This window comes from Vulpes lagopus, chromosome 4 (assembly GCF_018345385.1).
Source record: "Vulpes lagopus strain Blue_001 chromosome 4, ASM1834538v1, whole genome shotgun sequence".
Taxonomy (NCBI): domain Eukaryota; kingdom Metazoa; phylum Chordata; class Mammalia; order Carnivora; family Canidae; genus Vulpes; species Vulpes lagopus.
In genome coordinates, this window is record NC_054827.1 from 129,370,013 (window position 1) to 129,397,458 (window position 27,446).

General features: G+C 42.8%; 1 protein-coding gene across 1 annotated transcript in view; it reads left to right on the plus strand.

Moving 5' to 3' along the window:
• The window catches only part of CLNK (cytokine dependent hematopoietic cell linker), a 151,261-nt gene extending 124,201 nt beyond the window's left edge, over positions 1-27,060 (plus strand). The window contains exons 13-19 of the mRNA XM_041751424.1: positions 1,338-1,356; positions 3,247-3,328; positions 5,307-5,347; positions 11,913-12,043; positions 14,309-14,386; positions 18,479-18,634; positions 26,575-27,060. Of these exons, the coding sequence (XP_041607358.1) occupies positions 1,338-1,356; positions 3,247-3,328; positions 5,307-5,347; positions 11,913-12,043; positions 14,309-14,386; positions 18,479-18,634; positions 26,575-26,721 (654 nt within the window). The 3' untranslated portion in view covers positions 26,722-27,060. The remainder of the gene's footprint in view (positions 1-1,337; positions 1,357-3,246; positions 3,329-5,306; positions 5,348-11,912; positions 12,044-14,308; positions 14,387-18,478; positions 18,635-26,574) is intronic.
• Positions 27,061-27,446: the final 386 nt, after the last annotated feature.

Sequence of the window (27,446 nt, forward strand, 5' to 3'; positions counted from 1 at the left end):
AAAGGTAAAGTAAGTAAATTAGAGAGATTTTCCCCCACTTTTTTTTAAAGATTTCATTCATTCATTCATTCATTCATTCATGAGAGACACAGAGAGAGAGGCAGAGACATAGTAGAGAGAGAAGCAGGCTCCATGAAGGGAGCCCGATGCAGGACTCGATTCCAGGTCTCCAGGATCACACCCTGGGCTGAAGGCAGGCGCCAAGCCACTGAGCTACCCAGGTGTCCCTTCACCCACTTTTCTAATTGCATCCCACTTTAAATTCAGAGCCCTCAAGCACAAAGTGGGCTGGATCGCAATTAAACAAAACATTTGCTCTCCCAGACAGATGGCTTCTTAGCCATTTTTCTAGCTCTGCTCCCCCAACTCTTTCAACAAGCCTGAGATTGTCCTGGACAAGACTGTCTCCACAGTAACCTCGGATTGGGCACTTTGAACTGCGAGGTCCAAAGTCCTGGGGAAGACCCAGTGGGGAGACTTCCAAACCACTCATTAGAATGTTCATGACCCTTTTTACTTAGCCTATAGAATTGCCTCATTTGCTGTCCATGATGAAATGTATGGCCTCTTTCCAGAACCCAAGGGGACACCGAGGTCTTCAAAACAAAGGGGCTTGTCTGTCGGCTAGCTTCAAACAAGAGATTCAATGCCTCTCTGAGCTATTTGTTGCTAAAGGTTTCTTGTCTGCGAAGTCCAACTGAGTCAGGAGACCTGGGCTCCAGGGTCAGTACACCCACCCATACCCACACACACACACCTGCAAGTAAATACAGCATAATCCAGTTTTCAGCCTGAACTTTTCATGTAACATTGAGACATGCTTGTAGTATAATGCTATTTCATACTCTACATAAATACTTGGAATGCATTTTTAATATTCCAATAAGTCAGTATAGCACCAATATTTACTTATCCATTCTCACTTAGATGGGCATGTAGATTGTTTCCAGGGCTTGACACTATAGGTAATGATATACTGGTCATATTTGTGCATGGAACTTGGTCCAGATTTCAGGTGTTTTAGGAACTATTGGGACGAGAATAGGAGCAATCCTAAGGTTGTTGACAGCTATGGTTCAGTTGTTTTCACAAGAGTCAAAGTAACTTATGACCTCATCAGCAGACTGCATATTTGCCTGTTGCATCACACAGAGAGTATAACATTTTGATTATTGCTTCGTCTTTTGAAGAATTATTGTAGGTTTTTAAAAATTTATACTAACAAAAATGTTGCCCAAATTCCACTAACCAGTTGCTCCAAAACACATGGTTTAATGTAAAATTCTCTATCACCTAGAGTCACTCAATATTACTATTTTTTTGTTCATTCAATGCAGGTCCTAGGAACAGAGAGAGGTAAGCTGTTTACATTTGTTTTCATAACCTGATACCATGAGGTTAAGTTCCATTTCCAGATTTATGGCACTAGTTATTTTTTAAAAGGATTGTTTCAGGGCCTGGGATACACGAACACCTGCGTGTGTGCATGATGATGTAATCCAGACAAGCCCAGGATCTCACAGTCTACTCAAGAGCCCTTTGGTTGAAATAAGGGGATTTAAATTGGGGGTGAGCTGGAGGTCCTGCTTCTGCCACAGGCAACTGAAAAGAAGGAGGCCCACTGCCAGCCCCTGCACAACTTTAGAAGACATGGCTGGTCAGTGCACTGCTCAAGAGAAGCTCTTGGTCTTCCCAGCTTTGATGTCACCCATGCACACACAGACGTATACCCTCATTTGAGTGCACACACTCATAAACACATGTACACACTGTTGGTGTCATTGTGCAATGCAATCCAACATTCACTTGGTAGTTGGCAAGATGCTAAGTACCATTAAGTTTGTGCCTTCCTTTGAAATACCATTCACCATTTGCTTACAATAATGAATTATGTCAAAGCCAAAGGGTCTGAGCAATGGCCCAGAGTTAATACAGACAGCATAATTCCACAAAGAACCACTGGGTTAGGATTTCAGAGGCTGCCACCAACTCACTGTGTGGTTTTGGACACATTGTGTTGCCTCTGTGGGTCTCAAGTCTGCTCATCTTTATACTGAGGAAGTTCGGCTTGAGTGGGCCTCACCTGGGTTTGCTGATTCTCAAGTGTCCCTGTCGGAGAAGTGGGAGCCAGCTGGCAATTCTAAATAATTTTAAAACCTAAAGGAAACTGTGTCCTTTTCCACACTGAAGCTCAACATCCTACTAAAATGTTCAGATGTTGTCACCTTGGACTTCCATGATTATCAGTCCAAAGATGTCATGTTGCTCAGCTCATGAGGGGCAGAGGCTCAGGGTTACTGCTGAGGACATGAAATGATTTTATGGGATGGGTGACTAGTAGACCAGGCATCAACCTCAATCATATTGCAAGTAATCATAGCCCTCAATTGAAGGTGTCCAGTCTGTGACCCACCTTGGACAGAGCAAGAGAACAGAGCCAACAACCAGAACTAAGACATGAAGTCGATATGCTTCCTTAACTTTACTACATACAACAGCAACTGGAAGAGTGTTTTATGGCATTTCATATCATAGTATGATTATATGCCCTTGGTGATTTGAATGCCAGATTAAAATCTATTCATGATGAAAAGGAAAAAAATAGTGGTCACACCTGTGTGGTCACACAATAGTGGCATATGTAATTACTAAATAACACCAGTTCATATGGTTGGCAGAACTTTTCAAAATTTAGAGATCAAAAGGGAAAAACTGAGAAAATGTATTCCTGCTGGTAAGCAGGTAGAAAAGGCTGGTCTACATCAGAATCCTAGGAGCTCTCCAACCCTGTCACAGAGGAGATGAGAGACTTCTGAAGAGCATGGACCAAGCACTGGGCAGCCCCCTGGCCAGAGGAGTTCTCAGGTTTCACTTTTTTATTTATGTCCCTACATAAGTTTTCATTTGAATGCGGAATTCAACTTTGGTTCCCTTCCCCGTCAACCCCTTCCAGTACCAAATACCTTCCAATGTAATATTCTGCATTTCAGGAAGCTCAGTGATGAATTCCAGATACATTATTCTCCATATTTTTGAATATTCACTATTCAAAGCAGTTTTCAGAGCCTCAGAGAGAAGCTGTGCCCGGGGCCAGAGGAGTCATGGAATATGTAGAGCACAGTTTCTGCTGACCACAAACAGCCCCGCTCCTACTAATCAGAGATCACGCGGATGAAATTATAGAAGTTCCATTAGGTCTCACTTTCTTTGTACAATCTGACCAAATTATATGACTCCTTTATGCAGTTCCTCATTATCAGATGAAGCCTGAATCCATTCACCTGTCACAAACTCAAAGTACTCCAGAGATCCCTCTTGTCACTGCCAGGTAAGGAGCCAGGAATGCCTTGTTGGGAGGCAGCCTGGGGGTCAGGCCATGTGTTGTCTTGGTAATGACACACCAAGGCTTCCTGAGAAATGGGAAGTCTTTGGTCTTTGAAAGCCCAATGATGAGGCCCAAGGGAAATGTGTGAGTCACAGTTGTTACGGAAAGCTAATGGCATTGTTCTTCCTGCAATTTACTAGTGATTGCTTGTTAGAGAAGTCAGGGAGATCTGAAGGCTTGGATGTTAACTAGACAGGACTTACTGAAATGGACGCAAATCGTTCTGGGGAGAAAAGTTGGTCATCTCATATTATTCTCAGTTGGTTGCTTGTAGGTTACCACACACAAACTTACAGTTTTGAACAAAACTTCATAGAGGGTTGGAGGTTGGAAATGCCATTATCTGATTTAAGACTTGCCTGATCCGGTTATTGTGACAACTGCTGTCCCAGCTGAAGATCTGAGGAAGCAAAGGCTCAGGCCCATTGATTCACTGACCAAGGTCACTACAAATTAGTGGTGGCTTCCTTACAACAATATCCAGGGCCTCCAAAATTAGTGCTTCTAAGGTCTCCATGATCCCAGGCTGGCTGATGGCTTTACCTCAGTTCATGCCACTTTCTCACGGTCTCAATCCCTGTTGTCACTGACTGCAGGACATTGGCACATGCTATTCCTCTCTCTTTACCACTTCCCCCCATATTTCCCTCTCTCTATCCTCTCCCTGCTTGGGAAACCCTTCTTCAGCCACCAGACCCAGCTCAAAGTGGCACTGAATTTAGGAGATAGTTTTGACCCACTCCCCAAAGGGAGTAAACGAGGCCCAAAGAGGCGGAGCTCCTTACCACTCAAGTCCAGCTTCAAAGCCCAGACACTTTTCAGTAGCCCATGCTGCCAATAATGGCTTGATTCTGAAAATGCATGGATGTTGACTTTCCCTGGTACCCTGCCCACAGTTAAGATGCTATCTTTTATTTATTCAATAAATACTTACAGGAGTGTACCCTGTTTCTGGTAGAACAGAGTCGTGATTAGGAGAGGCTCACCAGAATCAGACTGCCCAGCGTCATCATTAGCAAACCATATCTTTGGGCAACGTTACTCATCCTACAGTAGAAGCTAAGAGCAGAGCCAGACCTGTTTCAAATGCCCGATAAATATCAGCTCTCACTGCCATGGCCAGGCCTCCACATCAGGGGCATGACCTCCCCTTCCCTTACTTGCATATTGTTCTTTTTATTTTCTTTTATTATATTTTTAAAATATTTTATTTATTCATTTGAGAGAGAGAGAGAGAGCAAAAGAGAGCACAGGCCATGAGGAGAGGCAAAGGGAAAGGGCTAAGCAGACTCCCCACTGAGCAGGGAGCCTGACATGGAGCTCGATCCCAGAACCTGGGATCATGACCTGAGCCGAAGGCAGACACTTCAATAACTGAGCCACCTAGGCATCCCGTCTTTTATTTTATTTTTATGATCCTTTTTCTTTAAGGAATCCTTATATGGATTTCCTTATAATAATCCAGTTTTCTCACTTAGCTCACATTTCAAGATAGAGGAGCAAAATAACTTCTGTGCTCCTCTTGCTTGCTCTGCCTCACTCTTCTCAACTAGTAAACAATTTCTATAGAATATTAGCCTCAACCCACCACCTATCATTTTCTATAATGACTTGTAATTATGAGGCAAGTCTGAATTCATGGCTTCCAAAAGCAAAGAATCATGATACGCGCTCATTGAAATACAATAGGAAGAACTCGTATGGGTCAATTTGTTCCATATCTGTTGGCCTGCCTTAAGAAAAGAGAAAAAGAACCAGCCTCCTATTACCTTACAAAACAGAAATTCTTGTGACACAGCCAGTAAAATAGAAAGTGCTTTGTAAGTGGGACTTAGTCCATTATGACTGACCTTGCCTTTGAGTGGAATTTCACCTACCATAAGAAATACCAACATTCTGTCAATTCTAATATTTCCTTTAGCTCACCATTCATGATGAGGAATCACAGTGTACAAAATAGAGGTAAGAGCACCTCAGGTAAGAATTATAAAACAAACAGGTAAGCCATCACACTACAACATTCCTGCGCTGTGACTTAGGTTTGTGAGCCTCAACATCATTGAAGTGATGCGTGTAGGTGCAATTAGCTCATTTTCATTGAAAGATAGTATTCCATTATATTAATATCACAATTTTTTGATCGGTCATTCAGTATGATCACTTAGGTGGTTTCCAGTGTTTTCTTCTTAAGAACATTATGATGTCGTGAACAACATTTTAGAAGTTTTCTCAGGTACACAACATGGTAACTTCTCTAAGAGTGAAATGTCTGGGTTGGAAAGTATGCCTCTCTGCGATTGTACTCGATGCATCTTCCAAAGTAGACATAGTAGTGTCACCAACAGCATATGAGTACTCCTCATTCCCCATCATCTCCAACAGTTGTTCCTGAAAAACTTTTTAATTTTTGCAAATCCTTTGGTTATAAGACAGATTCATTATAAGTCTGTCAAACAAAGGAAATCAAATTGACTCCTTTTACCAACTGACTGTAAAGATGAACATAGGATACCTGTCTGCAGAGATGCCTACAGCAGCATATAGTGTTATATTACTGTTGGTAGGTTTTGATATTATTAGTGTTGTTTTGTTCAAATAGCTCTATCACGTTCTTTTGCATTTCTTTCTTCATTCCATATGCTATGTAGATTCTGTGTTCAGGTCTAATCCTGCAATCTCTTTCTGCTGAGCCACAAGAGGGCTTAGGGCTGAAAGAAGCAGACCCCATGGGATATAGTGGAATGAATAGACTGAGGGTTCTACTGACCAAGTCCCAATGCAGCCTTTCTCCCTGCAATAGGGTCATCCTGAGCAGGTTAATTCTTGGATCCTCTCCCTCTTCCATCCATAAAATCCAAACAATAATATGAACTCACAGAGTTAAACACACACACACACACACACACACACGCACGCACGCACGCACACAGCGTCATGTGACACATAGTAGGCAACTGATACATTTTAATAAATACCCTACCTTCTCTAGGGAGTCCCTATCCAACTGACCCATTAGAATTGAGTTTCCTACCTCACCTCCACCTTGTCCTTATTCCTCTTCTGCCCTATACTATCTGGACCTTAGATTGGAAAGCCAATCTGGTAAGCTTATTTTCTCTGATGTGCCTTATTGCTAATAAGAGTTTCCCAAGAGAGGACTTCCTTTTTTAAAGGAAGGCAGTCAGAAGGAGCTGTGATTAATAGGATGGGCTCAATCCCTAAGAATCAAATGGCAAAAACAGCAGTCCTGGAGGCCAGATCTAGGTGATGATAGAAAGACTTGGAGCATCCAGGGGGATGGTCCAGGGGCTGAGCAGGAGTTGTGAGAATATGCGGCAGGGATGGAGAGGTAGAATGATCTTAGAGAGAATCCCAAAGTCTTAACTTGAAAGACAAAACTATGCACAAGTGGAAAATGAAGAGCAATTAGAGATCGGAACAGCAGTGTTAGTGAAGTGGATGGCCTCCACAGACACGAGTCCAGTCAAGCATCCTGGGGCTGGGAGTATATCACCAGGACTGAGGTTTGGCAAACTGTTCTCCACTCATGTCTAAGAAACAGTTTCTTAAGGAAGCAGCCCAGAATGGACAGGGGTAAGGTTTCCAGAGCCTTCAAACACCACTGATTCCTCTTTCAGTTATCAAACATCCATGAAGCACCTGGCTTGTATACAGAATTGGGCTGGGCCCTAAGAATACAGAACAGAGACAGGTCTTCCCTTCAGCTAACCAGTGTTTTCATACCTGTGATGTTCCTCCATCAGCTTACTGAGCAGGTATTCGTTCTACTAGGTGAAAATTCATTTCTGGATCACCAGGGCTTGGCAGAAACTAGGTGCACAGAAAACCACACAATCCCAACACTTGGTTTTCAATCTAGTGGGCTCTCTAAAGTTTACTGGTTTTAATTTGAGTGCCTAAACTGAGGGAGGCAGTACTCTCTGTGTAGACTAGTGAAATCTACACTTCTGTCAATGTGGATATCATCATCCTTATTCCACAAATGAGAAAGGAATTTGGGAAATGCTTATTCTTGAGTTCAGCTACTACTTGATAAGCAGACTTGGCTCAATTCCCTGATTAATGAGTTCAAGCTAGGCTATTAGGAGTCTGATAATTCTGTACCCAACAATTCCAAAGTAGGGGTTTCCACAGCACCAGCCAATTCTCGACACCAGCTGGGTGACCTACAGTTCAATTCTATTCTGACACTACATGGAGTCCATTAGATCCCGCAAGTTAAGGTTTCAATCCCACAAGATTATACCCCACCAGCCCACATCAGATGCCAATCATATGCTCAGGTTGTCATCTAGGCTTCTACTAACCAGCTATAGATACAAGGTTTCAAAGTATCCTTCCCTAGATTCAATTAATTTGCCAGAAGGGCTCACAGAACACACAGAAACATTCTTCTTGCTGGATTACCATTTTGTTATAAAAGAACATGACTCAGTCACAGCCAGATGGAAGGGATTCATAGGGCAAGGTCCTGAACATAGGGGCTTCTGTCCTCATGGCATTTGGGTCCCTGTATGATGGCGCGGGGATGTGTTCTGATTCACAAATCCAGAAGCATTCTGAACCTCATCCTTTGGGGTTTTGTAGAGGCCTCATTACATAGGCGTGATTGATGAAATCACTGGCTGTTGGTGACTGATTCAACCTCCAGCCCCTCCCCCGCTCCCCTACTAAAAATTTCAATCCTGCAGTCGCTTGGCTGGTTTGCCTGTCAACCATCCCCCATCCTTAGGCACTTTCCAAAAGTCACCTCATTATCATAAACCCAGGTGTGGTTGCAAGGGGGTTATTATAAATATTAAAGTACCTGTATCATTCGTATCACTTATGAAATTCCAAAGGTTTTAGGAGCTGCTGTTAGAAACTGACTACAACCAAATAAATATATGTTTCATCACAGCATCACAGAACCTAAGCAAATAGTTATCAGAACAACAAAAAAATATTTTGATATATTGGAAGAAAGCTTTGGCTCTACTCCAAAATTATAACAACATTACTCTTTAAGCTTGGGATTGTGGATGATCTATGTTCTTTTTTGTTTTAAATTTTTGTTTTCCGATGTTTTCTTTAAATATTCTTTAAAAGATATGGCCCTTTCTTAAAATTACTTTTCAAAATGCATGTAAGAGTAAACTAAAATTTGCCAATAAATATGTATGGATACCTGCTTAAAATAAAATGCTTCTATACAGCTTAAAAAAGGAAAGCCTAGAGCTGTGTTTCTCTTATAATATTAACAACACAAGCAGTAGTGTTTTTTGAGTAATCAGTAGAGGTCAAACACTACACTAACAGCTTTATATACAGAAGAATTTGGAAATATTAGTAATTATGGATATCAATATGATTCTACGATGCATGCCTTTTTATTAGCTATCCTGCCTCAAATTTTATTGACCACCTACACAGTGTCCCCCCCCATAATGTTCTATTTACCCTATGTCAATCTCTTCATTAATATGACCCTGTGTTCTCCAAGTAGGAGAGTCCTATTTCATACAGTTATAAAAGTAAATGCAGTTTTATGTAAACTATATATGTGTAAATACATTTATACATGTGTGTACATGTATACATATACATGCACATATATGATATGCAATATATATTTATTATATAAATTTTCCAAAGATTAGTTGCCATTATTCTAAAACAAAATCAGTTAAATATTTGCAGTAAAATCAGTTAAACATACGCTCAGAATTTCATTCACTCATTAAATTAAGATCCGAAGGACGTTCAGGGGAAATCGGCACAGCAAAGTTGTTCTGTTCGTTGTTTTGTTCTATTTAACTCATTCTCTGCATAGACTCCAAATACATATAGCTGTTTCCAAATGCTCTTTTCAAGTAGGACTTTTTAAATATTCAAGCAAGGCACTCAGAGTTGAAATATAATAAATCAGTTGCCACAAGGCAATGAAAAATTCATAATCACTGAACACTATTATGTAAACTACACAAACCAAGTGATAGACATTGTTGATAATGGTTATTTTCTTTTCTCAAATACGCACTTACTGTTTCAATCCATGTTGAAAAGATAGCTACAGCCATATCAGTAATGTCTCTATGTACTGCTTTACTATAATTTAAAATAAAGTTTTTAAAGTGTTTTTAGAAATACTTCAATAGCTCTTTTAGCTTTCTCTGGATTTGCCTGGTATACAGCCTCCATCCTCCAACTAGTGATCTCTCTGTCATTATATTTAGGTATGCTATTGCACATTACTAGAATTTTTAAACCAGTCTGTACCTAATTTTTAAATGCTTAGTTGACACTTTTGACATTTATTGTAATTACTAATATTTCAGATCAGTTTTATATTATTTTGTGACTCCTTTCTGCCCTACTTTTTTGACTATTTCTTTTCCTGCCAGATAGTGGGTTTATCTCTTAATTCCCCTTTCTTTCTCCCTCTGGAAGTTATACATTCCAATTCTAGTCATCCATTGGTGACCTTTAACATTTTAAATTAAAGCATACTTGAATTTTGAAATCTGAAGTTCATATCGTCTTCTCAAGCATTACAAGAAACTCAGAATTCTCTAATTCTGATGCTATGGATTCTGCACTATTTGAAAATTAAATTCCTTTACTTATAAAATTTGAAAATCAGAGATGTCTTTAGCATAATTCCTATTTTTAAGGTCTTAAATTGGCGGGTGAAATTAACTTACTATGATGAATGTGATTCAAACTTTAAGTGATCAAATATTTTCCAACAAACATTTTGGTACGTAATTCCTATAACACATTCTTAAGCTCCACATTAAAAGCCACAATCCTTGGAACCATTAAAATAGAATGTAAAATATTTTTCAGAAGTATTCTGCTATTCTTAGTAAACCTAGAGAAAAATTCAGCTTTTTGATGACAAGCAGAATAAAAACATATAATAAACTAAATGCTACAGTAACTGGCATGTAAATATTTGCTATTAGTATTTTGTTTCAAAGTATACTGTCAAAAGTATCCCACTCTTTCAAAGTTCTTGTTCAGCTACTAACTAGGACTGTAACATCAGTTATATTTTTTTAGGCTGAATTAAGACTATATATATAGCTTATAATTCTGCCTTCATACTAATCACCTTTCTTCCACATTATGTTGTTACTGTCTAGTATTCTACTTTCATATTGTTTTCATACTCTCAAGGTTTTATGATTTTTTATAGAGTTAATCCTTGCTTTAAATTACAAATGTATTTACAAATATCTTCGCTTCATAATTTTCCTAACACTTCACTCCTTCCTTGTGGTTTTGATTTCATACTTTATTAGCATTTATGAGAATGACAATGCAGTGGAAATATGCTATTTTCATTGATGTATAAAGAGAAAATACCATGTCAAAACTTGACAAGTGGTAGTATCTTAAAATTTAGGTTCCATGTGAAAGCTAAACTTTTTCTTTTTTTTAATATTTTATTTATTTATTCATGAGTGACAGAGAGAGAGAGATGGGGGGGGCAGGCAGAGACACAGGTGGAGGGAGAAGCTGGCTCCATGCAGGGAGCCTGATGTGGGACTCGATCCTGGGTCTCCAAGATCACGCCCTGGGCTGAAGGCAGCGCTAAACCGCTGAGCCACCGGGCTGCCCTGAAAGCTAAACTTTTTCAATGCACTTTTTGTATTATGTTATTTTAAAGCCTTTTGGTCTATCTTGCTCTTTTAAAGAATCTTTTAACCTGGCATGATTTTGTAATATCACACATTGGTCACTTGGAAAATGATTCACAGATCTGAGACCTTTCCGATGTTAAGACATTTTATAATATTTTTAAAAATTACATTTGCAAGTAACACCACCAGCCTCATCAGAAAAGTGCGCTGTTATGTAATAGCGGTAGATACAAGTTTTTCCAAATTCCAGTTTGCACTAGAAAAATCTAATTTTATAATTGGCAACAAATACTGCCAGTTGTTTTCCATAAAGTGACAGACTCACTTTGTTCATTTTTAATAAAATATCTGCCAACTGCCCAAGTCTGAATAACCACAATTTATCTGTTAGTCATTCTTTTAGGTTAAGAAAGTGATATTGCATAAAAACAAAAAGTTATTCTTTCAACTTAAAAAGTAATGTTTTCTGAGAACAAGCTCAGCTTATTTAAGAAACTGGACAAAATTTATTACGATCAGAATAGAGTAGACAAAGTGGGATGGACGGATAGACAGAATTATTCCGGGCCCTCTTATGAGAAGTAAAACATTTAGATTTTCTTTCAGGTGTAAATCATGGAGGCATTTTTACCATGTAGAATAGCAAAGTCAGAATTATATTTTGTTACGATTACTCCAGATGCCTTAGAGAGAAAGGGGCAAAAGCCAAAGCAAGAGAACAATCCAGAGGAGATTGCTGTCCCAAGTGAGATGACAGTGGTGTAGACCAAGAAGGTTGCCCCAGACACAGGAAGGAGTGATGAGCTCCAGTTCGTGGGAGAAAGGCAATCTGAGACACGAACAAAATCATATTTATATGTGAATTTCCTTTTTTCCAGACCATAAAGAAAGCATGCAGTTCCATCCTCAGAGATGTCAATCTCCAGCCCGTTACAGCCCTCAGGAAAATTTGCTTCACTATAAAAACACAAGCTGGAGAAAGCCTTCCCCCAGAAGTTCTGATGAAAAGGTAAAACAAATATTTCTCAGCAGTGTCTTTCTAGATGAACTTAGCATCAAAAGAGAGCTTTATTGAACAATTCCTAGGAGAATCTTATGATTGGCTTTATTTTTTCCCCTTTTGGTTACATATTACTGGTTTTTAATATTTTTTACAGTGATTCCACCTATATGAGGGTAAAATAGGCAAATTTATAGAGACAGAATAGAACAGTGGATGCCAGAGTCTGGGAAGGGGAAATGGGCTTTATGATTCAACGGATTTAAAGCCTGTTTAATGGTTCTAGAATTTCAGTTTGGGCTGATGACAAAGTTTTGGAGATGGACAGTGGTGATGCAAAAACAACCATTTAGAATATACTCAATATCAGTGGAATCTACACTTAAAAGTGGCTTATATGGCAAATCTTATGCTGTGACATTTTACCACATTTTTAAGTCATTTAAGGTCCAACAAAACAAGGCCATTAAATTGCAGCAAGATCCCACCACTCACTAATGGTTCTCAGTACAAGGATTGTTCTGTTGCAGGAGAGATTAGAAATGCCAGAGAGATATTAAGGACATACTAGAACAAAAAAGAAACGTTCCTCTTGAATTATTCTAAGGGCTAGACAGAGAACTGAAAGGGGGCTACTTCTCCCCCAGCTAATGCAGAGTTATTTAATGCTGTGTCTGAGTACCACCTAAACTCACCTGCTGGCACTCATGACCACACCTGGAAAAACCCAAGACTATAAAATCTCTTAAGTGTGTTCTAGTTTGAAGAAGTAAATAAAGTTAGAAGAGATGAGAGGCACCACAACTAAGCCCTGCCAAGCCCCTGGACTATCTGAGACCCTCCAGAAGCAGCAGACCACTCTGAGCTCCAAGAGCTCCCACTTCAGAAGGAGATGGGGCTCTGAGGTTCCTTTGTTTCTGGAGCCTGTTCCAAGGCTCTGCAGGAGTGAGCAGGGCTGGTCCTGCCCTTGGACCCTCTCAGGGGGTAAGGACTAAGTATGTATTCCAAAGGGGGTGTTAAATAAGACCCCCCCCACTCGATGGAAGAGAATGGCAGAGCCAGGCCAGAGGAAAGGATGAGGCATGGGAGGGTGTCCGGACAACAGGGCTGGCTCATGCCAAGCCCTGAAGCTATGCACGTCCAGAGAACAGCAAGCCCATCTGGCTGGCCAGACCCACGTCCTTTGACCACCAGAGGGTGGCAGCCAGTGAGTTTGCAGTTAGGCTGGAGCTAGTGTACCCATTGTACAGAAGGATCAGGTATGTGCTGGGAGGATGGAGAACAAAAAACTGCTCTCTTCCCAACCATGTGACAGATGTTGAGTCCTTGCACTGTCCTGACATGCCTACCTCACAGGACTATTGCAGGGATGGTCTGGGATAATGAATGAAGAATGTCCTTAGAGATGTTGGACTCAGACAGGGGATGGTTTAATGTTATCATCCTTAGGATCCAGTAAAGGAATTGCAGATCCATGGTACATCTCCCTGATGGCTCTTTCTTCTGTTGTGGTGGATTTTTTTTAAGATTTTATTTATTTGAGAGAGAGAAAGAGAGAGAGAGAGCACAAGTTAAGGGGAGGAGGGGGATGGGGAAGGGGGAGAAGCAGATTCCCTGCTGAGTAGGGAGCCCGGTGTGGGATCCAATCCCAGAACCCTGGGATCATGACCTGAGCCCAAGGCAGATGCCTAACCAACTGAGCCACCCAGGCACCCTTGTTATGATGGATCTTATAATAAAAATAAATCAATTGGTATAATAAGGGATCATGGTACAGGGATGAAGCCAGACAGACCAGGGTTTGAATCCCAGTTCCACGGCATGTGGTGTCACAGATGTGCTATAAAGATGCTCTAGATCTGCACCTTTCCCTCCCCTGCTGGTTTTACAAGGACTCAGGCCCCACTGGCTTCGCAAACAATATGCATCCCTCCTTAGCTTCAGCGGGTGCAGATTCAGAAACCATGGACAGTAGAGAGTTTATTACCCATGTTGAGTGTGGAGCCAAAGGACCTTTCTCAATAGACGGGGAGTGAAATGTCTGGTTACTTTCAATGACAGATAGACTCTGTCCTGCCAGGTTCATAGTCCCTTAGCTGCAATTACTTTTTCTGTGTCCATTCCCAGACCCAGGAATGGGACGTTTGTACTCCGTGTTTACTATAAATCAAACTGTGGTTTGACCCTAGCGGGACAAAAGTACACTTTTGTTAATTAATGAACATTAGTACTTCTTTTTGACCCTAAAATATTCATCATTGACCCGCACTGCAGGACGTCCAGAACAACGACTGGTACATTGGAGAACACAGTCGCCAGGCAGTAGAAGAGGCATTAAGGAAGGAGAACAAGGTAATGCCTTCCAGAGGGCCCATCTCACCGTGCCTGCAGCCATCTTCAGGTTTTCTGCCCATAGGTCCCAGAGCATCTTGAGCAGTGTGCTTTTATGCACCAGCCTATATCTCTCAGTGCTGGGGGGGGGGAGTTGTCATTAAAAGGGACACTTGGCTGAGAACTTATTATTAGTCATGTGTTCTTATTCCAAAATATCTTTAAGCTTAGGTTTCTTTGTTAAATGAAAACAGTAAAATCAACCCTAAGGAACTATTTTGGAGATCAGATGTGGAAGCTATGGTATGAATGGAGGTCACAATGACCTTCTGCTTGCTCCCAAGTGCATCTCATTCCTCAAGGCCTGCCCAAAGTACAGGGGCGTCTTTATGTCTCCTGTCTTCAGGAAAGGTGCAGGGATCATGGATGCGCTCACAGTCAGGAAATGATAGGTTATCCTAGTAACTACCCAAGATCTCAGTTGCTTAGCATAGCAAAACTTTCTTGCTTGTGCTCCATGTGCTAGAAAGGTTTGGGAGCATAGACCTAGGCTGGTGAGGGCTGTGTCTCCACACGTGCTCACGCAAATCACATGCCAGCTCGTAGCACATCCTCTCAAAAGTAACACTCATCTGTGCTAACATTTCATTGGCCAAAGCAATTTACGTGGCCAGGCCTCATCTCCAAGGGGATGGGGAAGGACAAACCTATCATTTGACCAAAAGGAGAAAAGAACTGAAACACTTGTGATCAGATCAAATGATTACTAGAACCGTTATCAAAAATAGCAAAGTTATTAAGTAACTATTCTACTGTGGGCAGGAAGCTCTACTAGGTTGTGAGAAATATCTCAGAAGCGATAGAAAGGTTCTCAAGACGGTTGAGCATCAAAGCCTCTCAACTAACCAGGGCAATGTTTATTGTTGAATGAGGAAATACAAAAATGGATGAGTTAGTTAATTAGTAAATGAGTGAATAAATGATAGGTCTCCAATAAATTTTAATAAAATGTAGCTGTCAGAATTGTTATTATGAAATTTAATCAATAGAATAATGGTAGGGTAAATAGAATAATGCCCCCTAACAAGAAGCCTCACATTCTAATCACTAGAACCTGTGAATACACCATCTTAGAAAAAGGACTTTACAGACATGATTAGATTAAGAATCTTGAGATGCCACGGTGTCCTCTCCTTCTGCGCCCCCCACTGGTTCTCTCTGTCTCTCAAATAAAAAAATTCTTAAAAAAAAAAAAAAAAGAATCTTGAGATTGGGACAGTATTATAATATCTAAGTGAATTCAGTGCAATCACAAGAATCCTTATAAGAGCAAGGCAGAAATGTCAGTTGGACACGGGGGCTCTAAGTCAAAGATCGCTGACAGCCTCTGGAAGCCAAAGAAGGCAAGGAAATGCATTCTTCCCGAGAGCCTCCAGAAGGAACCCAGCCCTGTGACCCCTCTACTTTAGCTGGGTCAAACCCATATCAGAATTCAACCTCCAGAACTATTGAATATATTTGTATTTTAGTCCACAAAGTCCATGGTAGTTTTTTCTAGCAATAGAAAATTAATAGAGTTAACAGAGCATCTTGAACATATTAGGCGTCAACAGAATGATCTCATTTTCTAGATGAGGAATCTGAGGCTCAATCGAGGTCTCAGTCATAAAGTGGATAAAGTGGCAGGGCCGGTCTTTATTCGAGATCAGTGTTCTTGTCACAAAACCACAACTGCCTCCAGTAGCCATTAGAGTTCTCTGCATTCCAATGGGGAGTCCTAAGTGGCTAGGTGATGCCTTGCCTACAGGACCCTCCCTTGCCCCTCCCCAGGGAATCCCACCTTCGCTGATCTCTGCAGGGTAAATGGGAGAGCAGGGTGCCATCGCCAACCCTACCTCCTGCTCCTGGCTAATCAATACCCAATGAACCACCGCACTCTCTGAGCCTGTTTTCCAACAGAAAAATTAGTCATAGAAGACCTGCTTCCAGGAACTGCTGTGTCGGTGGTGCTAGAAGAGCAATGTATACATCACATAATGTCCTTCCAACAACATTTGGGCACTCGATCAAGGCTCATTTCGCCCCCCTTCTGTGTGCCTGTTTCTCTACCTCCCACAAAAGCACTAAGAAAACAGCATCTCAGTTGCATGACTTCATATTTTCCTATTCTGTTTGTCTCCGTTTTGTCAAAACATGTTTCCAATTAATGAGAGATAATTTAAATAGTAGGATTGCCCAGATTCGTGGTGACAAACTCATTGCAGAGGTTAAGATGATAAAACCAAAACTTGGTTCCGTGTCTTGGCGTCCTCTCCCTTTCAAATCTCGGGCAATGTTCTGTGCTTGAATCTTAAGACTTCAATTACGGCTGAATGTTTTAAGTAGAACACATTCCAGAAAACTCCTCAATCCTTCTTTATGTACTTAGAGGCTGATACATTTAGAAGGTAAGTTCTTGGGCTTGACTTTTAGGTAATCTACTAGTTAGCCATGATGTGTTAGTGGATTCATTTAAGCAATTTGACCCTTACCTGTAAAATGAGGATAAAATAACTTCTCAATTTTTTTGTAAATATCACATGAAGTAATGTATGTAAAATGCTTAGCATCATTTTTTAAAATATTTTATTTATTTGAGAGAGAAAGCAAGCACAAAGGCAGGAGGGACAGGCAGAGGGAGAAGCAGACTCCTCGTTCAGCAGGGAGCCTGATGCAGGGCTCCATCCAAGGCCCTAATATCATGAGCTGAGCTGAAGGCAGATGCTTAACTGGCTGAGCCAACCAGGCACCCCTAAAATGCTTAGCATGTGGAGAGCAAGTCTCAATAAACCTTAGTTACCAGAATTATCACTTCATTACAGTTTTCTTAGTATTATTTATAAACTTATAGTATTATTATACAGTATTAAAACCATTATCTGTACCTATAACTATACATATTAGTTACACATAATAGTTATATAGTGATATATAGATATAAAATATAGTCTATATGGAGACAATTATATGTAACAATTATAAATTATATATCATACCTATCTACAAAAAATAGTAAGTCCTGCACACATCTAATTAGATCTATTGTAATAGGTCATTTGTAACCATCTACACAAGAATCTATGCAACTACAGTTACAGATTTTTCAGCATTTTTTCATCATATAAAAGGCACAATGTAGCCACAAAACCAGCCTTGCAGGTGTGCTTCTATTCAGGAGAATCGCTTAATTTCCTAGCTGTTTATGAGCAGACATCCAGCCTGAGCTATTGCACTGGGGTGGGCTGGACCGCACGGCCTTGCCTATTCACAGCCCTCAAGCCATCTCACACTGCTGGCCTTCTCTTAGAGACCCTCCATCTTCTCCCTTGGCTCCCATCACACTGAAGCTTCTGTTTCCTGCTTAATCCTTTTGCTGTCTCCTCTTTCTTCCCCTACACCTTCCTTCCGCTCACCTGAGGCTATGTTATCCCCTCACTCCCATGTCTGCTCGTGCTGCTACCAATGACTGAAGCCCCAGGTCTTTTGGGGGACCCTAGCCCTATATTAACATCCCTCTCAGACGCCCCGGGTATCACGCTAAAAGCCTCTCCTGCTAAAGCCTTCAATGGCTCGCATGGTCTCTAGAATAACACCTGAGCATCAGACAGAACAGGATGGGCAGGTGCAGGAGGCACCCCCAGCAGGGGAGATGGAAGACTACACCCTGCAGATGAGGTGGCCTGTTTCATGTGAAAGCTGAGAGTCCAAAAGCAAGATGGTGCCTTTGGGAAACAGTGGCTTGGCTGGAGCCAGGATGCAGGGAAACAAAACCACAAGACAGGCTGGAGCATTTATCCACGAACATGATGCTAAGGCTATAGGCATGACACTGAGGACAGTGGGGTTTGTGGAAAATTCAGAAGAAGGGACATGTAATGGTGTCACGTATACTTTCCAGAAAGTAGCAAGAACCCTTACACACACTGACACTCACTAAATTAAATTGTACAAAACTGGTTTGCCAAAAAGAAAGCCATGTGGGAATCTGGTACATGCAAGTGTCACTACTGCCACCGTTGTCCAGGGTGGGATGCTGGCATGCCTGAGAACACACCATTCTTCCTTCTGCTGCAGGACGGCACTTTCCTGGTCCGAGACTGTTCCACGAAATCCAGGGCGGAACCCTACGTGTTGGTGGTGTTTTATGGGAACAAAGTCTACAATGTGAAAATCCGTTTCCTGGAGAAGAATCAGCAGTTTGCCCTGGGGACAGGACTGAGGGGAGATGAGGTGGGTACAGCCCAACAGCTTCCCTTCTCCAGACCAAAGACAACAAGGGGATAAGCTGGGGGATGCTGGCCAAGGCACCAGGCATCGCCCCTTGACTGCTGGGGTAGGACAAAAGAGGCCACCCCTGCGGCAGAGACTAAATCCCTCCCAGCCCCTTCTACAAGCATTCCCCCCGCCACCTGCACCTTATTACGCTTCAGCCCACAGGGCCCCAGCCCATCCTCAGCATCCCCTGTACCCTCCACACTGCTCTGCTGTTACAGGACAGTCATTCCACAGGACACATGCCGTTCTGCCTCCCTGGAGGCCGCCCCCGAAGCCCCGCTTTCCTGCCCAACTCCCACGCCAAACTCCCACGGCAGGCATTCCTCCCAACACCTGCCGGCGCTAGGAACCCTTAGGTTTGTGTCTCTAAATTGAATGTGAGCTTAACCACAGCATTCAGTGCCACGCTGAGCGTGCCCCCCCCTCAGTACAGATCCACTGAGAGGCGGCTAGGGTCAGAGAAGCAATCAAGGCATTTGTGAATAACTGAAGACAAAGGAGGAAGGAGGCTGATTTCCACTGAATGTGCTTACAGTAGGCCCGGTCTGTCTGCACCACCTCACGCTAACCCTCAACAGCTCCTTGACATAACAATTGCTCCGACCTCAGACGTAGGGAAACCGAGGCTCAGAAAAATATGTAAGTGGACTAGAGACACACAAGTCATGAGAGGGTGAGGACAAGCTACTCTTTCAACTTCTCAGAAGGAAGGTAGGGAGAGGAGTGGAAGGGAAGCACAGGGTTCAAGTTCTGCATCACATTTACTAAGTCTAAGCAGTGAGGTCAGGCCCACTGCTTCTCTGGGCTTTAGTTTCTTCAAATGTAATGTTCTTTTCTTGTCTAGATTTCTTTAATTTAGTAATTCTCATTTAGCATCTCCAGACCTCAATTTTTTTTAAAGATTTTATTTATTCACTCATGAGGGACACAGAGAGAGAGGCAGAGACATAGGCAGAGGGAGAAGTAGCTCCCTTTGAGGAGCCCAATGCGGGACTTGATCCCAGGACCCTGGAATCACGATCTGAGCCAAAGGCAGATGCTCAACCACTGAGCCACGCAGGCATCCCTCCAGACCTCAATTTTATCCATTGGTCTACATTATGGGCTGAACAGTGTCCCCCCGCTCCCAAATTCATATGGTGAAGCCCTAACACCTAGTACCTCTGGATAAGACTGTATATGGAGCAAGGGCCTCTAAAGAAGGGATTAAGGTAAAATGAGGTCACAGGCATGGGGGCCCGGACCCACTGTGTCTGGTGTCTCTGTAAGAAGAGGAGATTAGGACACAGATACACACAGATGTAAAGTGAACAGCACAGCCATCTACATACCAGAAGGGAGGCCTCCGAAGGAACCAAGTGTGCTGACCCCTTGATCCTAGACTTCCAGGCTCCAGGACCGTGGTCTGTCTAGGCGCCCTCACTTCGCCCCACTGTGGTACTTTGTTACGAGGTCTGAGAAAACAAATACTGTGTGAAACCAGAACCTTCACACAACTACCTACTGTCCTTAAGTAGAGATCAAGATGAAGATCATGGCCAGGGCTGCCAAAGCACCTCAGGTGGGCGCCCACATGAGCATCCCATCAGCAGGTGTGTGAGGGCTCCGGCTGAAAACCAGCGTTGGACCTGGAGCCCCTTCTGAGAATCACACGTGACTGGAGACGTGCACTCCGCACCAGCCTTTGCCAGAGCCTGGGAAAGTTTGGGCATCCATGAGAGCACGAGAGGATGGATAGATTAATACAGAAATCGGCTAAATAGAGCCACAATAAGGGAGTATTACAGCGAGGCTAGAGAGAAGGAGCCAATTTTCCCTTTTGTGTTGAGGATTAGCAACTTCGCAGAATGTAAAACACTCTGAGCCGGCCAGGGACTTAGCCAGGCCACAGAAAATGTGAGTTATTATCTTTTTATTCTTACTCAAGTCGTTGCAATAACTGGGGTATAGTTCCCCTGCACCAGATGCCTGTGGTTAGTGGATGGAAGCTCCGTGCCCCTCTATCCTGCTCTAGCTTCTTCCAGCTCATAGAATTTTCCACGTTCTTAAAGAAAAAAAGCTGCATATGACGTTTTTTAAAAAAAAGATTTTATTTAGTTTTTCATGAGAGACACACAGAGAGAGACAGAGAGAGAGGCAGAGACATAGGCAGAGGGAGAAGCAGGCTCCCTGCGGAGAGCCTGATGCGGGACTGGATCCCAGGACCTTGGGATCACGATCTGAGCCAAAGGCAGATGCTCAACCACTGAGCCACCCAGGTGCCCCCATATATGACTTTTAAATGCTCGGGACACACACAAGTGGAAACCATGTGCCCTGATATGCATGGCCTGCCAGCTGCTGTATCATTTACTCTCTCTCCTGGACCTCAAAAACCTCTGGGAAGGATGCATTATGGAGCCCTTTTACCGACTCCTACAGACCTAAAGGGGTCACAGCTTTTCCCTTAGCATGCCACACTTTGCCTACAAAAGAGGAAACAGCGACTCTTACTCTGGGATGCCATCTGAACAGCATTTAATCAGATTGTCAGCCAGTTCCCTGCCTCAGCAGGGAGGCACTTGCCATCTGTGACAGCCAAGATTAGACCATCAGCTTCCAGGTGAGCTGCTCTAATTATTACCACCTAGGATCCCTTAAGGATTCAAACGCCTATTTTAAGAAAACCCTTTTTGGGTTATTCCAGAATGTTCTCCTCCCATGCATTATTCCCCCAAGCAAGTCTCCTTTTTCCTGCTATTTAACACTTGCATGTTTGCTGTGCATGGGACCTGTCCTGTGCAGTTAACAATTACTAAATTAACTTGATCGATTTCACCCTCCTAGCAACCCAGTGACATCGGTGCCACTAATATTTCCATTTAATAGACAGTGACACTGAGACACAAATGCTAAGTAATGGGCCCCCCAGTCACAGCAGGTACACGGCAAGGCTGGGCTTCATTTTTCACTCTGCAAAAATACTTACATGGTCTCAGATAACATCATGACCAAATGCAAACAATCCCCAGCCTGCTTGAAAACAGGCCAGAACGTGGGATGAAGGAGTGTTAACACTTTCGTGAAGTGCACCAGGCACTGCATGAGAACTTATACTTTATACTTTAGAGCTGTACACTTTCCTGCCTGTCCACCCAAGGAGCTGGCTGCTGGTGCAAGGCTGGGATGGTCTAGCGTGTTCTCAGCTTGCTCCTGCCCCTCACCATGCAGGGGAGCCCCTGCCTTGCTGGGGGAGACGTTCCCAGCTTTACAAAAGGGAGAAAGAATTTGATACAGTACAGCTCTGTTGAGAGCAAGCCAGCACTAGCTACTTTATCTGGGGCTTGAATAAAGAAATAGCGTCTTAGTTTGACTCTGCAGAGAAAGGTAATGAGATACAGGGTTGTCAAGGATAATTTTGGTTTTGTGTGGCTTTTTTGGCTGCCTCACAAACTTCAGAATTTAACCACACATCCAACGCAGCGACACCCATCTCAAGGGAGTCATTATGTGTCAGATGAGGGGATGTCAACACAGCCACGTAGAGGCTCAGACACATAGAGGCAGGTGCACAGTGAGTATGGGTTTCCACTGTAAGTGATTCCTGAGAGCCTGTGCATCAGGTTTGTTACCCAGGCCCAAGTGAGGCGCAGCTCTCCCCGGGACACAGGGGTTGCAAGCATGCCAGCACACCTCCCCATGCACAGAAGGCAAGCAAACCCACACACATCTGCCAAGAATAAGCCTGGGAAGGTCCATTTTGCCGCATATTTAGGTATTTGGGTCATCCTGTTAGCCACATGGCTAGAAACTCATGTCTGAATTCAGATTTAGGAAAGACCCGGTGTCTTTATTCCCTGGGGCCCGTAACAAAGCATCACAAACTTGGTGGCTTCATCAGAAATGCCTTCTCTTGTGGTGCTGGCAGCCAGACATCTGAAGTTAAAGTATCAGCAAGGCTTCTAGACACCAAGGGAGGACCTTACCTTGTCCCTTTCAGCTTCTGGTGGCTCTCTGGCTTGTGGGTCACATCATCCTCATCTCTACCTCTGCACTAAAATCTCCCTCTTCTCTGAATGAGTCACCCTGTGCTTCTCTCTAGTAAGGCAACACATGATGGCTTTTAGGGATAACCCAGGATTCGCTCCTCCTACAATGACCCTCGATTTATCCCATCTTCTGTCATGTGAAGTAATATACAGTCTTTTGATATATAAGGTAACACAGATTCCCGGGATTAGGACATGACCTATCTCTCAGGGACCACCTTTCAGCCCACTCTATCCATCTGCTCAGTTATTTTTCAAGCATTAATTTTATGCTTACACTATGCTAGACTTAATGCTCCATTCTGAGGACACAGAATCCCTGCCATCTAGGGGCAACCCTGCTCCATCTGTACCTATCTATGCATGCACCTAAGCAGGGGTGAGACTGGAAATATTTAGCAACTGCTAGAACACCAGGCCTGGCAAGAGAAGCACCTGCCGAGGCAGCCCGGGTGGCTCAGCAGTTTAGCGCCGCCTTCGGCCTGGGGCATGGTCCTGGAAACCCAGGATGGAGTCCCATGTCGGGCTCCCTGCATGGAGTCTGCTTCTCCCTCTGCCTGTGTCTCTCATGAATAAATAAATAAAATCTTAGAAAAAAAATGAGAGAGAGAGAGAGAAGCACCTGTCATTAGTAACCCTCAGAGCTTCACTGGCTGCCAGACATTAACCTGCATCTGAGTTCAGATACCACATCTGTTAACGTTTCTGTGAAAGCTCATAGAAAGGAGCAGTTTCAATCATCAGACCTGCCCTTGTCTTGCAAATGGTTATGATAAATGACTGAAAATTATGATAGATGCTTACTGGATAAATCAAACTTTAAAGACTAGTAGGCAGAGATAAACAATGAATCCATGAGCTTTTCATTTCTTCCATCAGCTTCTCTCTTTTCTTCTTTCACTGCTCTGGGCAGTCCCAAACAGATTTCTTTACCCTTCTGTCCGTGAACCATTACCTACAGTTGGTATATAAGGCAAACAAACACAAAAGATTTAAAGAAATTTTAAGATCTAACAACAGGATGACATTTGCTGCCCTCCTGGAAAAACCATTTAACATAAAAATAAGAGCTTAATTATAATTTTTTTAAAGTTTCTTTAGGGTAATATATCAGTTATGGGCCTATCACTAGAAGGAAATAAGAAATGACAGCCTGATTTTTTGCTCCTGCTTTGCTTGCTTCCTACCCCTTACTAAAATTACAATTTCGTGTAAAATGGCATCCATGTAGTCAGTTATTAAAACAATTAATATTGAAATCATTATTTCAAGACCATCCTAAAGATAACAGGAATGAGAACAAAAAGCAGGCATTTTTCCTCTGAAGATGAGTATCAAGGAAGAGGCTTTCCTTTGTGCCACATGGGTTAACCAATTTTGGAAAAGAGTTCCACATGAGAAGTTTCTTTTCATCACTTACTTTTAGTTTTGTTGAATATGAAAAAAGAGGAAGAAAACTCCGTTTATGACTGGAGATGAAAATACCGAAAAAAAGGGGGGGCCTTCCTGAAGGTGGACAATAATAATCTATAAACTTCTCCAGTGATCTCATTGTTCTTTGTTCACGTTCTTGGCAAACCCACAAGGGATGAAGTCATAGTCATGACAACATTTATTGAGCACTCACTGTATACCAAGCTCTCTTCTAAATGGTGAATAAGTGTTAGTTCAATTAATCCTCACAATGGCTGTCAGAGGTAGGTCCTGATATGACTTACCATTACTGTTCGTAGACAGAGAAACTGAAACAGGGAGTAAGAGAAACGAACCAAGGTCACACAGCTCTTGAGTGGGAGTACCGAGTTTGGAACTCAGGCACATGGTCCCCATAGCCCCTTCACATCAGACTTCTGCAACCCTTGCATTCCCCATGGCACAACCAGGAAACCACCTTACCTTAGCATCAGGTCAGACCTAGTGTTTATTGTATATCTGCGAGGAGTGGACAGATGGGTTATCTCACTGAAATCAGATCCAGTAGCAGGTGCAGATGGGCAAGCCACAGATTTAATCAGGACTGTTTTAGTGTGAAAAGACAGAAGCTGGGGCACCTGGGTGGCTCAGTGGTTGAGCATCTGCCTTTGGCTCAGGTCATGATCCCAGGTCCTGGGATCAAGTCCCACTTCGGGCTCCCTGTAGGGAAGCTCCCTAGCCTATTTCTCCCTCTGCCTGTGTCTCTGCCTCCCTCTCTGTGTCTCTCATGAATAAATAAAATCTTTAAACAAAAGTAAGAGAGAAAAGAAAAGGAAAGAAAAGAAAAAAAGGAAAGCCAGAAGCCAAGTCAGATGAGCTTGGGTGGGAATAGCTGAGAAGCTTGTGGACTATATCCCAGTCTTTCCTCCAGTGTGATACCTCATTATGCTTCACACCCTCCACAGGTGGTGGGAAGGAGGGGACAGCCATGGCAGTTACAGGTCACTAGCACTGTGTGCCCCTGAGGAAAAGGAGTTCCCTCCCAGTGGCCACATGCAGCCCCCGAGGGAAGCTCTCCAGGAGGCCTGGTGATGCTCCTGAGTCCCAAGTACATTCTTTAGAGCATGTTATACCTAAATGAAATGACCTGTTTGTACAGGGAGTTATCTTCTGTCTGCCCCCTCCAGAATACAATCTCCACAAGGACAGGCACCGTGACAATCCCACTCCCTGCTGGATACCCCGAAGGCCTGCAAACATGTGCTGGCAGCATCAGAGTCATCCCACCGAAGTCCCTCCCTTCAGGCTGTGTCGTCTCTGTCCTGATCTGTTGGAATCCAGGGTCACAAGCCATAGGCCAAGTTGTATGAGAGAAAGGGCAGACGACTCATATCCAAAAGAACTAGATTCCATTCCTGGTCCTGGACCACTGGCTGTGTGACCCAAGCAGTTCAGGCCACGTTTCTGAGCTGCAGTTTCCTTAGCTCTTCCATGAGGCCATTCCACGTGCCCTGCTCACCTCATGGGGTTGCGGCCGAGGAGGATCAAGCTCTTCCTACTTATAGTCATCCTCTTCCTTTGAGGATACACCCAAACTCAGCTCATCAGAATCACCACCATCTGTGTCCTCATGTCTTCAACACCTGCCTTTGTTCATGCTTCTTCCTCTGCTTTTAGAATCCTTAAACCCTCTTGTCCCTTTATCCAGAATCACCCAGAAGGTATAGCCCATTTCAAGTCTGCATCTTCAGCAAAGCACATCCTGATTCCCCAAATTTGAAATAATCTGTCTATTCAGTTTGCCACAGCCCTTCATCTGCATATCTCCAGAAACACAAAAAGAGTGAAGATCTGCTGTCACCTCATTATCTCACAAGAAACCCAGGCAAGGAAGCGACATTGGCACTGTGGCTGGCTCTGCTCCTTCTGATTACCCCCAGGATTCACTGGAACGCAGGGGTTTCCAGGAGGGGGGCTCTCTGCAGGTCTTCCCACCAGTTTACTAGGTGAAGATTGAGTGGTCTCCCCAAGCACCTTACTCTTCCTTGCTAACTTTTTTTTTTTTTTAATTTTATTTATTTATGATAGTCATACAGAGAGAAAGAGGCAGAGACACAGGCAGACGGAGAAGCAGGCTCCATGCACCGGGAGCCCGATGTGGGATTCGATCCCGGGTCTCCAGGATCGCGCCCTGGGCCAAAGGCAGGCGCCAAACCGCTGCGCCACCCAGGGATCCCCTATTCCTTGCTAACTTCTTTATCACACATCCTTCGAGAGCTGGTTTTCCACATTCTTTTTTTTTTAATCGCTTTCTGACATACCTTCACACACACACAAAAAAAAGCTAAATGAGTTAATTTCTTCCCTAAGGAAACGAAGCATCTTATTCTGTGCTTTAACCCACAGACACAAAAGATATTTAAATTTTCATTAACTTTCTTTTCTGTGTTTCAGAAGTTTAATTCAGTAGAAGACATCATCGAACACTACAAGTATTTTCCCATCATACTAATTGATGGGAAAGACAAAACTGGAATCCACAAGGAGCAATGCTACCTGACTCAGCCCCTCCCCCTCAGCAGGTGCTTCTCACCTTGGTAGCCTGGGTATTGTTTTCAGTTCAATGGATCCAATACCTCTACCCACTTTTCATTTATTTCAAAAGATGATTTTCTGTGGCTTCAAGGGATCACTTCTTTGACTTTGGAGAAAAGAAAAACATTCTATGATGGAAATTGGAAAATCAATCTCTGTTTTGAAAGCTCAAACTACAGAAAAAATATTGATAAGAAGCAAAAATAAAAGCTGGCTCTTAAAAAATATCCTATAAAGAGAAAACTATAAACATGGTCATCATACTTATATTCCAGATGAGAAAGAAATGTGACAAGAAGCTTTGCTTAAATGTTTGCAGCTAGCATGGGACAAATCTATGTGAGACTTCTGAATCTATGCTCTTTATAAAACCTGGTCCTGCCTTTCTTTCAGAAGTGGTAGGACCTGTGAAGGTATGTTTTTTGAGATTGCTGAATATAAGCTTTATTTTATGTGTAATCCTGGAAACGCAATTGTAGGGAAGGAATGTAGCAGAAAATAAGAGTATTTGCAAATATTACCTATAACACAGAAATGCTTTTGCACTAGTGTAAAAGGGCCACAGACCCAGTCTCCAGGACTCTTTTCTAGTGGCTTTAAGACAAATGGAATTACTAGATATATAATAAGGGAGTAAGCCTAAGTCTGAGTGAATTTTTTTTTTTAATTCCAATTGTGGACCTCCCTTCAAAGGAAGAGGACTGTCCTCAGATTAGTGCTACTTTGAAGAA